We start from the raw sequence: 13,185 nt of genomic DNA, 5'->3' as shown, positions 1-13,185 counted from the left end.
ATTAATTAATATTGTTAAAAACAGGTAAATAAGAAAATATAATATGAAAGTTAAAGTGTACATATGAGTGAATAGAAAAAAGTAGTTGGGTGGGACGAGGGCGAGAAGAAGAGCGGGACCCCGAAAATGAAAAGGGAGTGCGCGAATTCAAAAGGTGGCGCCCATGGAAAGGAGGGACCTCGCTAGGGGTAATAATATCAAATATCGCCGCTAAAGAGAAGACAGGTCTGGTAAAAGTTAGTTTTTTTGTTTGTATGTTTTTTTTTTTGTTTTTGTTCAATCCGTCCCCTGGTTTATCGGGTCGGAAACACCCCCTGACTTCCCCGTGAACTAGCTGTGAACGATAGGCCACGGTGGTAGAGAGGCGGGTCGTAGCCACATTTTGAATGGGTTGGCAAAACGGAATGAATAACATTAAAAGTTCTCAGCGGTCTAGGTCCAGTAGCATTATGGTATGGCATTATGGACGGCGATTCACTGACCGGTTCTATGGAAAGTGCAGATTCGCGCAAGGATGGTTTTTGCGGCGATACCGTAAATCTGGACGCCGTATTTTCAGAATGGGGCTAATGAAGCGTTGCAGGCCAGAACTTTGTTTTTAGCTCAAGTTTGCTGTTGTGCTTAAGCAAATAGTACATTTTACGAGCCTAGCTTTCTAGCCTGCACCCCAGGCCTCGGGTGTAATTGGCAAATGTTAGCTGGGCATCCAGCGTAACTCCGAGGTAGGCGTGGTACCTGCGCTTCTCAACGGGCTCCCCATGCAGGAAGACTCAAGGTATGGTGTCCCTCCCTCCTTATTCGATATTCCATTTCAAGCCGCTTGAGCCGTGGTGGGTTTTAATATGTTATGAGTGAATAGGGAATATATGATGATCTGAAACAATTTGGGGTTGAGCAGCACCTTGAGTTTGGCGAGCAGTCCTTCGTGCCCCACCCAATCAAAGACTGTGTTATGTCGAGGTATGCTGCCACCGTGTACTGCTTCTAGTGTATCGTGCCTGAGACGAAACCCAAATTGGTGGTTCGGAATGGCTATGTAGTATGCAGTCGTCTAGCATTTTGCCGAAAGTCGGGAGGAGGCTGATTGGCCAATGGTTGTTGAGGTCCTCTGGTGTCTCTTCTGGCTTTGGTATAATTTCCATGCTTTGGGAGTACGGTAGCCTTAGTGCTGCGTTGAGGATTAGAAGCAGATACAAAACCGCCCTGTGTGGCAGGGGTCTTCTTGGGTTTTAGCTTCCATAGATCCAGTGCCATCCACCTTCCTAACAGGAAAATGATGCGCGGAAGCATTCTGTCAGCTTCTACAAGCATAGTTTCCAGTCCCAGTCCCGTGTCCCAGTCTCTTTGCAAACCCTTGATCTTTCTCTTCAACCCCTTTTTGGAACAGTTTTGTCTCTCTTTGAGTCCTACATCATTCCGCTTCACAAAAAAGGTTCAAGATCAAATATTGAAAACTATCGAGATACCGCAAAGCTTTCCCCTATCTCAAAGCTTCTTGAGTTCCTGGTCATCCGGCAACTGCAAAATCTTTATTGCAGACTAGCCTTATTGATTTTTTTAACTTAATCCACCGTGGTTTTCAAATTGGTTTGCAGATGGATGTAGTTTTTACGGATTTTAGCAAGGCATTCGATTCTGTGAACCATGCTCTGCTTATTCACAAGCTCTTTTTATTAGGGTTCCCAACGAATCTTCTAGATTGGATTTTGTCCTGTCTATCTAACCGTACTCAATGTGTTTTCTTTTCTAATGTGTTGTCAACTATTTTGTAATGTTACTTCAGGAGTGCCACAGGGAAGTCATCTGGGCCCGCTTCTGTTTATTTTATTTGTGAGTGACCTTCCTCAAGTTATAACATACTCTACTACACTAATGTATGCTGATTGGTATTTGCACACACGCCTTCAAATGGATCTAAGTGAACTACTATTGTGATGTTTAAGTAATCTTCTAAATCTTCTAATCTTCTAACCTTTCCAAATGCAAACTTATGACATTTTACCGACGCCCTCCACATTTTGTCTCATACGTTCCAGGAAATCATGTCCTAGAGGGAATTTCGAGTTCAAATGACCTCGGAGTCCTATTTGATCATAAGATGTGTTATAACAGCCATATAGCTGCAACAGTAAATAAAGCTTAGGGTGTTTCAGCGTTCATCAAGCGTTGGTCCAAGGAGTTTGACGACCCGTACGTGACGAAAAACCTGTATATCTTGTTAGTACGTCCTGTATTGGAGTATTGAGCAGCAGGTTGTTATTGGATCGGTGCAAAAGCAATTTTTAAGTTTTGCCCTGCGTAACTTAAACTGGGGCTCAGGTAGAATCTTGCCACCCTACCGATCAAGACTAAATCTTATTGACCTGGCGTCGTTGCACCAATTAAATGAATAAATAGTGAACTTGGGTCTGCTGTCTGTTCTCTCTATTGATAGCTTCCTTCTTACACGGTTTGCCACTCTCCTGTACATTCTGTCAACCTATGGGTCCTGAGTCACTGGAGGAGTAGCATCCCTTCGATCTCGCTCGAAGTGCCGCCTCTGTCGCTTCCAGTCTGTGACGTTCGAGTGCTTTGTGCGCCGTAGGTGGCAGCAGCTGGGGAATCGACGTAGAATACAAAGAATAAAATATAATAATAATAATACAAACATCAGACGAAAAAAAAATAATTTTTTTTTTTAAATAACACCGCGGCTTTGACCGATTTTAGTGAAGTTTTGTATATATATTTAGTAGGCCAATAAGTCGTAAGATATTTTTTACCTTCCAACCAGTAACCATACATTGTAATCATGATAATATTATATTTTGTATGAACAATGTTCAAATATCCCATACAAAATGTAAACATATTCAGGAAATCTATTTGCATATGTGTGTTTTTTGTGTGTTTGTGACTGCGAAAAGTTTTCATATAGAGAAAATGGCATCGTTCGGAGCAACAGAAACAGTATTGCGGCAAATGGTTTACCATCTAGTACAGATATAAAAATCTCGTGTCGCGTTGCCTGCGGCTCCCAAACGACTTGACCAATTTTTATGAAATTTTTGTTTGTTTATTTAGTACCTATGCGAATAGGTTATAAGCTATATTTCATCATCCTGCCAACTTCACCATTTTTTAATAGAGATATCAGTCTTTGTTGAGACAACGAGCTTTTTCGCTGACAATAATTGTTAAATAAGTTCACAATTTAATGAATTTGGAAACGGTATTATTTCTATTTGTTGGTAATTGGTAATTTGTGTGTTGAGGGTGGCCGAAGATGCCGGAGTCTTTAATAATAGTATTAAAGAGTGATACACTTGGATGAGGCAAGCGAGCCGATCTCGAGCCAAAGTAATAAATTGGGGACGAAAAAGGTCTGTTCTCCAACTATATCAAGCGGTAGCTGACTAGAGCAGGCGCAGCTGCTTACGACATAGCGACGGCAAAGGAAAGAAAAGATAAAAGAGCGAGCAAAGATAAAGAATAGTTAATGAAATGAGAGCATGGTGCTGAGCGAGCAAAGGCAAAGATACGCTTACGGTACGTTAGCTTAGTGCAAATAACCAAATGAACAGAAAATGAATAAGATAGGAAATAGAAAGATGAGTAAAGAATTTACACTCGGGTTTCGCCCGGATATACTCCCCCGTGCAAGGATCCATTCCGTTCACCTCATCTCGTACATGCAATAGACATAATTTTGCAAGTGATCTTCGTCTAACACCTGTAGAAATCCTGATCAAGGCGACTCGAGATACGCCATCAGATCCTGGAATGAGCTCGAGGATTCTCGCTAGAGGCCAGTTCAGCGGAGGGAAGTTCTCGTCCTTAATAAGAACGACATTATTGACGTGAAGCTCAGGGTTCCGGGTGCGCCACTTCGTTCTTTCTTGAAGACTGGTTAAATAAGATTGGCGCCAGCGAGACCAAAAGATTTGCTGAAGCTGTGTGACCTTCTGCCAACGCTCCAAGCGATCGACGCTTAAATGAACCAAGAACCGCCAACCAGAAAATGGCTTGGCGGGAGTACATCAAGATCTGCAGGGTTCTCTGAAAGAGGAAACAATGGCCTTGAATTAATGATTGCACAGATATTGCACGCGAGAGTGCGCAGCTCATCAAATCCAAGAAGCAAGGATCCAAGGGTACGTCGAAGATGATATTCAGCAAGCTTGACTGACGCCTCCCACAATCCTCCAAATTGTGGCGATCTAGCAGGAATGAAACGCCAATCGATGCAATCGTTGAGACAAGCTTGATGCACGGGTTCCTGACGCCTGTCGCATAGGAATAGCGACTTAAGTTCCGCCAGTTCGTTCCGCTCTTCAACAAAATTTATGGCATTATCTGACCAAATACGAATCGGTCTTCCACGGGTGCAAATAAAACTGCGAAGAGCAGACAGGAGCTTCGACGTTGTAAGATCCTTCACAAGCTCGATGTGAACCGCCTTAGTGGAGAAGCATTTAAAAATGCTCATGTAACACTTAAGTGAAACAGACCGCAAAAGTACACGCCGGTAACTAAAAATGCACGAGATTCGCTGACTCTGTCCACCGGAAGATCTGCCATTATTTGCTCGAGAGTTCGAGGCTTCACTCTAAAGCTTCTGACACACTTTTGGATTACGTGTGCCACCGATTGGACAGTACGTTTGACGAATGATGGCTAATAGCGACTGGGGTCCAGCGTGAAGATGTTTGTCGTGTAAGTATTTCTGATTTCTGGACAATATAATTCCATCTGAAGGATAGAAGATTTCCCTTGACTCCATTGTCGTCTTGCGAAACAGCGTAGATGGAAGCTTGATAAGCACTCGTACTGACCAGACGTGTTTTATGTTTTGCGCTCCGCTTCCTTTCCATTTATTTTACAAATACAGCCGGTGTTTTTCAAAATAAACCTTGATAAAATCCCCGCTTAACCTACAGTAAAAAATCTGTTCTTTAACGCGAGTGTATACCTATTGTTTTGCATAAAAACCTAATTTTTGATATAAATTCTGTGCGTTTGTTATTCGTTTATTTGTGTGTTGCTTTCTGTAAGTACGCTCAAGCTGAATTTAGCCCTCTTTTATCCCGTAGCCTTTGCTGTAGCTATCACTCTCTTCCTAACTCAAACAACTGTTCTTTCTCTCTCGCTCTTTAAACGTTCCGAGCAATTGCGCTCTCTGTTTAGTAGCTCTCGCGATAACCGCTCTCTAACCTGCTCTCTTTTTTCACTAATTCCGCTTTGAGCTGTAAGGAAGTTCTCAGGCCGAGGTACAGCTTCTCAGTCTGTCCAGGGCCCGGTCCTTCCCCAAAGCAAAATTTGATGTGTGAGGACCTAAGGGGAGAGCCGCTCGTGGCGAAGGCGCGCCCGTGGGGTGGATCGTGGGACGGTCGGGCCTGGCCCGGCCACGAGGCGTATGTGAAGCCGTGCTTGGGAGCTGCAGAGACGTGCGTTGGGGGTCATGTGTGGCGGGAGACGGGGTTTGGGTCAGGGATCGGAAAGGTGTGGGAGAGGGGAGCCCAGCCTAGCAGATGCCGCATGATCCACGACTCACATCTGCGTCGCCGGGTCCCCCGGGCGAGGGTGTAGGAGAGGGAACCCAGTTTTGCGAATGCCGCGTGAATCCACGACTCACATCCAGCATCGCCGGGTCCCCAGGGGAGAAAGGTATAGGAGAGGGAAAACCCAGCTTGGTGAATGCCGCATGAATCCACGACTCACATCCACTTCGCCGGGCCTCCCGGGAAAAAGGAAGAGAGGGGGAGGTGGGTGAGTGACTCCTACGGGCGAATGTTCTGAGACAGGTGGGTTGAGGTTGGTGTCTTTATTGTTTTCGGATCATTTCCATACTTAAAATCCCGCGCCTGCAGCGGGGAAATAAACGCCAAAAAAAAGTATCATAAAAACGTGAGGTGGCTCACCCTTGTGTCCCTTCTTTGGGTCCTGTGCTCCCACGGCGGGTCCTCGTCACTTCGGTGGCTTCCTTTGCACACCGCGGTCACAGCTGGTTTTATTCACCGCGTGCGGCTTATTGCGTACACGGCGCGGTCACGGCTAGTTTTCACACTTTGGCTTCCGCCGCACAACCGGTCTGGCTCAGCCCTCGGAGATCACTCCCGAGCTTGGCTCGCCCTGGACCGTGCCAGGCCTCGGCTTTTCTTTTCGCAGCTTCTCTGCCGCTTCGCTACTCCGCCGCCTTCGGCTGCCACCAATTAGATAACAAGCCGTCGGGGCGGTCCCTCCAGGGGATGGTGTCGTGGTCAGTGTTGTGGAGGCTTATGCCTTCACACTCCCTTCCTACTTCGGGGTGGGGCGCGGTGAAATGCGCACCAAATTTCCGCTGATGCATACGCGGAAGCGTTGGCCGTCGTGGTGTTCTAGGCTGCGGATCCGGCTGCGCCCGTGACGCGCCGCGTTTGCCTGAGCGCTGGCGCCTTCCAGCAGGCTTTGCGGGATGCGGCGGTCAGGCGTGCTTACCCGTGAGTGTCTCGTGTTCATCCTGAAGGCCGAGGTTCCGGAGCCGTCGGGGCAGCGCATCGCCCAGACTGCCGTCGCTGATCCGTAGCGGAGTGGTGTCGTCCTCTCCTAGGAGCTGTACCTCGTCGTCGCTTGTTGTGTCGTTGTCCGACGCGGGGATGATCTCCCTCTCGGGCCTGGGTGGGGTGATGGGCCGTGGATGGGCGAGCAGCAGTTGCAGGGTCCTGTCGGCGTCCTTCCAGGTGGTCCAAGGTGCCACGTCAACCGCGATGTTGGCTGGAGTGTTCTTCTGGCAGTTGGCCGGCCCATCTTCGTCCTCGCTCACGTCCGAGTATGGGCCCGTCGTGGCCCGCTCGGCCTCCAGTTGGCGGTTTAGCTCCCGGACGGAGTGCTTGACCCATGGGCGGCCACCCGCTTTTCCGAAGCGTCGGTCGTGCAAGAACTCTTCATCGGTGCTTGCCTGGCAGGTCGGCTCCCAGTGCTTGTCGGCCTCCATCGTCGGGCTGGTGAACCCTTCGTCGGAGCTGCTGTCGTAGTTCGGCCGTGGGGTCAGCGGTTCTCCAATGCGGTACAGGTAATAGGGCGGTGGTGGTGAGGACCGCAGCCGCAGTTTGTGCGCGACTGGGGAGCTGCTCTGCCCCTCGGAGTTGGGGTCCAGGTTGACGTGTCCTGGCTCGACGCGTCTTCGAGTCGCGCGTGGGGTGACGGCGGTACCTGTTCCTTGGCCTGGATGCTTGCGGCGGCGTGGGCGTCTTGGTAACTCCTGCTGGGCCCGGCCTGCTCGGACCTCCTCGTCTGAGTCCGATGGCCGCATCGCCTCCACTGTGATGATCCTAGACAGGCTGTTTCGTGAAGTGTTCGGATGGACGACGTCGTTGAGCCATGCCCAGGTCATGGTTGTCGCCCGGCGGGGCGACGGTGGGCCTTCGGGGCGGGCCCGACGTCGGGATGGCCCAGGTGGCCTGGGTGGTCGTGGTATGGCTCCTGTTGATGGTCCAGGCTGCGTGGTGTTGCCCGGTTCTGCTTGCGGGGTCGGAGAGTGGTGTCTTGCTTGTGGTTGGCTGGTCGTGGACCGTGGTTGCCTTGAGCTGGGCGGCGACGCATCCCTAGGATGCCCCTCCGTGCCATCCTCTGCCTCTAGAGGCTGTGCGTCGCTCGTCCTTGGGTTGTCCATGTCGGATCTGGTGGGGGGAAGAAACCTTGTTTGGTTAGAACCTGCCCTGTGCTACTGATGTGCCCTGGGCCCTGGGTTTCCCTGATCGGTGCATTTCTAGTTTCTGGCTATTTCTTACTCTAATCCCTTAAGGGTAGTTAAGCTATCTTACTGAGTGTGGACGCGGTTTCCCCTTGCGGGGCGAGGACATTACGGCAGCGCACTACCATAAGTGGCCCTCATGAACTCGCGGTTTTCCTGGTGCTGGGGTCGTCGTCATCGTTGTCTTCGTTATCTTCGCTGGTGAGTGTGTGCTCGTTGTCGTGGTAGGCCTTGAGGTCGGCTAGTCCGGCCGTTCGTCGTTGTCTTCCCGGATGCTTCTGGAGTCGTGCTATGGTGGGAGAAATAAATTTAATTACTTTGTAAGGCCCCTCATTTTTGGGAGCCAGTTTGGCAGTGAAGTTGTCCGCCGCTTTGGACAGGTGAGGTTGGCGTAGCATCACGAGCGTCCCGATCGTGGGTCTCCATTCGCGTCGACGTAGGTTGTAGGTCCTGCTCTGCGTCTGTGATGCCTGCTGGGTATTTTCTTGTACGATGGCGAAGATTTCCTTGAGTCGCTTGGCCTTGTTGGTTGGGGTCTCTGTCACTTCGCCTAGTCGTGGGGTCGTCTCTTCGTACAAGGCTCCAGGCAACCGAGGTTCCCGGCCGAGTACGATGAATGTTGATGGCTAGGCTGAGTCCTGTTGGCTCGTTCCGTGTGGTTTTGTTGTGGCGTATAGGGCGCCGTATACTCCAATTCCATGCCTGCTAGTTTGCAGAACTTTCGGAAAGAGCGACTTGTGAATTGGGTCCCGTTGTCGCATACGAATTTCCGTGGGGTTCCGAATCGGCTCAGGATCCGTTCTCGGAAAGCGGTCTCCAGTAGTGCGGTGGTGGCCTTGCGTAGTGGGACCAACTCCACCCACTTGCTGAAGGCGTCGAAGAACACCAGCAACATAGTATTGCCGTGTTTGGATCGGGGCAATGGGCCAATGAAATCGGCGCAGACGATGTCCAGTGGTTCTTGGGCTTGGCGGGTGTGCATCTTCCCTCCTGGTTTGGTTTGACTCACCTTGTACTGCTGGCACTTGGTGCACTGCTGGATATATCGGGCGATATCTCGGTGCAGTCCGGGCCAGTAGTACCTCTGGGCTATTCGTGTCGCTGTCTTCCTGATTCCGAGGTGTCCTGCTGTCCGATGATCGTGGCACTCTTCTAGCACGCGTCGGCGGTGGTCCTTGTTGACACATAGTTTCCATTTGATAGGGTCTTCTTCGCTGGTTCTGCTGCTGGCTCGTTTGTATATTTGATCGCTCTCGATGATGAACTCCGGGTGTCCTTCCGGCTGTTCCTGGATCCGCTTGCGGAGCCTCTGCAGCCAGGGGCAGGGGCAAGGGTCCCGGTCTTCGTCCGCTCGCTGCAGGGTTTCTACTGGTTGTCGTGAGAGGGCGTCAGCCACAACGTTCTGGCTTCCTCGGCGGTAGTGGATGTCAAACCCATATTGCTTGAGCTCCAAGGCCCAGCGGGCGATGCGTCCCGTTGGATTATCGATGGAGTTCAACCACTTCAAGGCGAGGTGATCCGTGATTACATCGAAGTGGTATCCTTCCAGAAAGCATCGGAACTTCCGGATTTCCCAGACAATGGCAAGGCACTCTTTCTCGGTGGCCGAGTAGTTTTCCTCTGTTTTCAGTAGTCGACGGCTTGCGTAGGCGATGACTCTTTCTGCTCCGTCGATCTGTTGTATAAACAATACTGCTCCGAGGCCATACGAACTGGCGTCCGTTTGGAGTACGAACCGCTCGGCGAAGTCGGTGCATGCCAGGACTGGTGCTTGCGTGAGTCTTTCCTTGAGAGTCTCGAACGCCTGATGTTGTTCGTCTGTCAACTCCCACTTTTGATCCTTTTTGAGCAGGTTGGTCATGGGCTGGACCACCGTGGCGAAGTTCGGGACGAAACGTCGGTACCAGGATCCCGATGCAGCGTCGCAGTTCTTTCAGTGTGGTGGGCGGTGCTAGTTTCTGGACTTCGCTGACCTTATCTGGGTCCGTGTGGATGCCTTGTTCGCTGATGGCATGGCCGAGGTAGACTAAACTCTTCCTGAAGAAACTACACTTGTTTCTGTTCAGTCGGAGGTTCGCCTCTCGCAGCCTCCTGAAAACCTCGCGAAGGTGGTCGATGTGTTCTTCTAGCGTGGCTCCGATGACGATGATATCGTCGAGATATGCGAACGCGTACGTCTCCATGGTGGGTCCGATGACGCTGTCCAACGCTCGCTGGAACGTCGCTGGGGCTGAGTGCAGGCCGAAAGGCATGACCTTCCACTGGAAGAGTCCTCTGCCGGGGACGGTAAATGCTGTTGCCTCTCTGCTGCCCTCGGCCACCGGGATCTGCCAGTATCCGTTTTTGAGGTCCAGCGTGGAGATGTAGCAAGCCAGTGGAGCCGTAGCTGTCTCTGCCCAAGTCCTTTGCTTCCTGCTGTGTCCTGTCGGTGACTCCTGGTTCGACGAGCTGGCCCTGGATTGATCCAGTGGAGCCGTAGCTGTCTCTGCCAAAGTCTTTGTTTTGTTGCGTTGTCCTGTTGGTGTCGGTGTTCGTGCTGGGGAACTGGCCATGGTTGGTTCCATCGGTGTCGCAGTTCTTTCCGTCGGGTCGGGAAAGAACCCGTCGTAGGAGCATTAATTTTATAATTTTAATATTTTATGGGATAAGCTATAAAATAAATTTTTAAAAATAATAAATAAATTTAATAAATATATGCTTAGAATTAGCAATTATTAAAAAATGTGTTATAATTTATTTTATAAATTAAATTATTTATTATATTTTAATTATTTATTAGAATATTAATTTTAATCTTTAAAATTAAGAAATAATGATAAAATTAGTATATTTTTATGTTAAAATAAATTTTAATGAAAAGTTTAAGTAAAGAATTCGGCAAAAATAATGTTCGCCTGTTTAACAAAAACATGTCTTTTTGAATTAAATTTAAAGTCTAACCTGCCCACTGAAATTTTAAATGGCCGCAGTATTTTGACTGCCACTCGAAGCAGACGTGTTTTTCAAGCGGTCCGCTATACCGTCGTTCGAATAAAGTAAAAAGTGATTTTGCCAAGTGGAAAATATATCAAAATTGCCGCGAGATCACGCGCTGTTCGTGAGTGAAATCAGGTGTTAATTTGGTGAAAAAACAGAGCAGATATTTGCAAATTAATATTTGCAAAATAAACGCTAAAAACAAAAACGTGCGGAACCCTAGTTCGTAAACAAGTGCTAATAGTTCGACAACAAGTCGGAATAGTTCGACAGCACGTTCGAGTTCGAAGCTTTATTTCGAAGCTTTGGCTCGAGTTCGGAGCGTTCGGTTCGTGTCTCCGCTGAGACGTTGGTTCGAGTCTCCACTAAGTGCCGGGCAATGGAAATAGAGACGGAGGCCGACGCCAGCGACACTAGCCTGGCTAGTGTAGGGGCGAGCTCGTCGTCGAGCGTTCCCGCCCGCAGGCGGGGTCGGCCGAAGTCCTCAGCCGCCAAACAGGGAGCCAAGAAGATCGGGCTTGGGATTGGGCTAGCTGGAGAGCGGCCGATCCCAGCCGAGAGATCGCCGCCAACGTCGCTCCCCTTTGAGCAGGCTCCATGCACCTCTGCCGCTGCCGCTGCCAGTACTTCTGCCGCCGCTGCCACTACCGCTGCCGCCACCGCTGCCGCCACCGCTGCCACCACCGCTGCCATCATCGGCCATCATCGCAGAAATGTCTGCGATAAGGATGGCGGTGAGCGAGGCTGTCCTTAAGGGGCTGATGCCGCCAGAGGCCTCAATGGAAATCCTCGTCGCGACCAACCGGTACGACGAGTTGGTCATGGCCCTGGCTGGGGAAAAGGTGCACAGCCTTCCCAGGCCTGCCCGCACCGAGCGCCGTCGCTGCACCGATCGCAAAGCCTAGGGATACCTGGTCTGCTCTAATAAAGAGCAAAAACCCGGAGGAGACCAGCAAGGAGCTTGTGGAGCGAGTAAAGAAGACCGTGGTGCCGACTCTTGGAGTCCGCGTCCACGAGGTTCGCGAGCTGAAGAGCGGAGGAGCGATTATTCGCACCCCTTCAGTGAGCGAACTGAGGAAGGTAGTGGCCAGCAGCAAGTTCACCGAAGCAGGCTTGGAGGTCAAGAAGAGGCCGGAGACCAAACCTCAGGTCGTGGTGTATGACGTGGACACGTCCATAACACCGGAAGAGTTCATGGAGGAGCTCTTCACAAAGAACCTGGAGGAGACCATGACTGCCGCGGAGTTTAAAAAGTCGGTTCACCTGGGCAGTAAACCCTGGTCGGTCACCGACGGCGCCACGATCAACGTGACGCTAGAGGTCGACGCAAAGGCACAGGAGGCGTTGCGCGAATGCGTATACATCAAGTGGTTTAGATGCCGCTGCCGCTCCTTGGTCAGAACATACGCCTGCCACAGATGTGCAGGCTTCGACCACAAGGTGTCGCAATGTCGCCTAAAGGAGAACGTGTGCCACCGGTGTGGACAGAACGGCCACAACGTTGCACGGTGTCCCAACCCCGTGGACTGCCGCAACTGCCGCTTCAAGGGGTACCCTGCTGTCAGCGGCGTGCCCGATCTACGGAGCGGTACTGGCGAGGGTGCAAGCTAGACATTAATGTTTAGCTTCATCCAAGCTAATTGTGGCCGTGGCCGAGCGGCTGTGATGGAACTCGGAGCCATCATGCGCAGCTCTGGCCGTCAGTTCGCACTGGTCCAGGAGCCGTACGTCGATGGAGCAGGGCGGATTACCGGCCTTTCTTCTGGAATGCGAGTTTTCCAGGACCGCCGAGGAAAAGCTGCTATCATCGTCGACGAACCGGACGCCATCTGCATGCCAATGGAGACCCTTACCACGGATTTTGGAGTATGCGTCAGAGTTACGGGAAGATTCGGCTCAATCTTCCTATGCTCCGTGTACTGCCAATTCGACACCGACTTGGCGCCGTACCTCAGGTACTTAGATGCGGTGCTGCTGCTGGGCAGCCGCACTCCTGTCATCTTTGGGCTCGACGCGAACGCAGTATCCCCAGCGTGGTTTAGCAAGCTCTCCGGACACAATCGGGGGCAAGCTAACTATGCACGGGGTGAGCTGCTGTCTGAGTGGATAACCGAGATGAGAGCCGGCGTGCTCAATGAAGCCAGTCGGGTGTTAACATTCGATAACCGTAGAGGCCAAAGCGATATCGATGTGACAATCGTCAACCAAGCTGCGACTATGTGGGCCACATACGATTGGAAAGTGAAGGAATGGGACACCAGCGATCACAACATGATCCATGTTGTGGTGACGACTGACCCGAACGACACAGTTGAGCCCATTGCTCCTGTGCCGTCATGGAAGCTTTCCAATGCGCGCTGGCGATTGTTCGAGGAGGAAGTGGTAAGGGAGATTGCCGAATTACCGGAAGACATCGCCGAATCGCCGTTGGACAACCAAGTGTCTGCACTGCGCTCTGTAGTGCACAGTGTGTGCGACAGAGTGCTGGGACGCAGCAC

The 13,185-nt window shown here is 50.8% G+C and overlaps 1 protein-coding gene across 3 annotated transcripts in view; it reads right to left on the bottom strand.

The window, feature by feature from the left end:
- The window catches only part of LOC113565186 (proline-rich receptor-like protein kinase PERK1), a 31,511-nt gene extending 23,542 nt beyond the window's left edge, over positions 1-7,969 (bottom strand). For 2 of the 3 annotated variants that reach the window (XM_026986526.1, XM_026986527.1), the window contains exon 1: positions 5,901-7,969. In XM_026986526.1, the coding sequence (XP_026842327.1) occupies positions 6,443-7,630 (1,188 nt within the window). In that variant the 5' untranslated portion in view covers positions 7,631-7,969 and the 3' untranslated portion in view covers positions 5,901-6,442. Of the gene's footprint in view, positions 1-3,931; positions 4,039-5,900 lie in introns of those variants that run through there. The other variant, XM_026986528.1, reaches the window with a different exon arrangement.
- Positions 7,970-13,185: the final 5,216 nt, after the last annotated feature.

This window comes from Drosophila persimilis, unplaced genomic scaffold (assembly GCF_003286085.1).
Source record: "Drosophila persimilis strain 14011-0111.01,24,50 unplaced genomic scaffold, DperRS2 tig00000002-arrow-pilon, whole genome shotgun sequence".
NCBI classification, from domain to species: Eukaryota; Metazoa; Arthropoda; class Insecta; order Diptera; family Drosophilidae; genus Drosophila; species Drosophila persimilis.
Note: the sequence above shows the minus strand (reverse complement) of the source record. Positions and strands in the feature narration are given on the sequence as shown.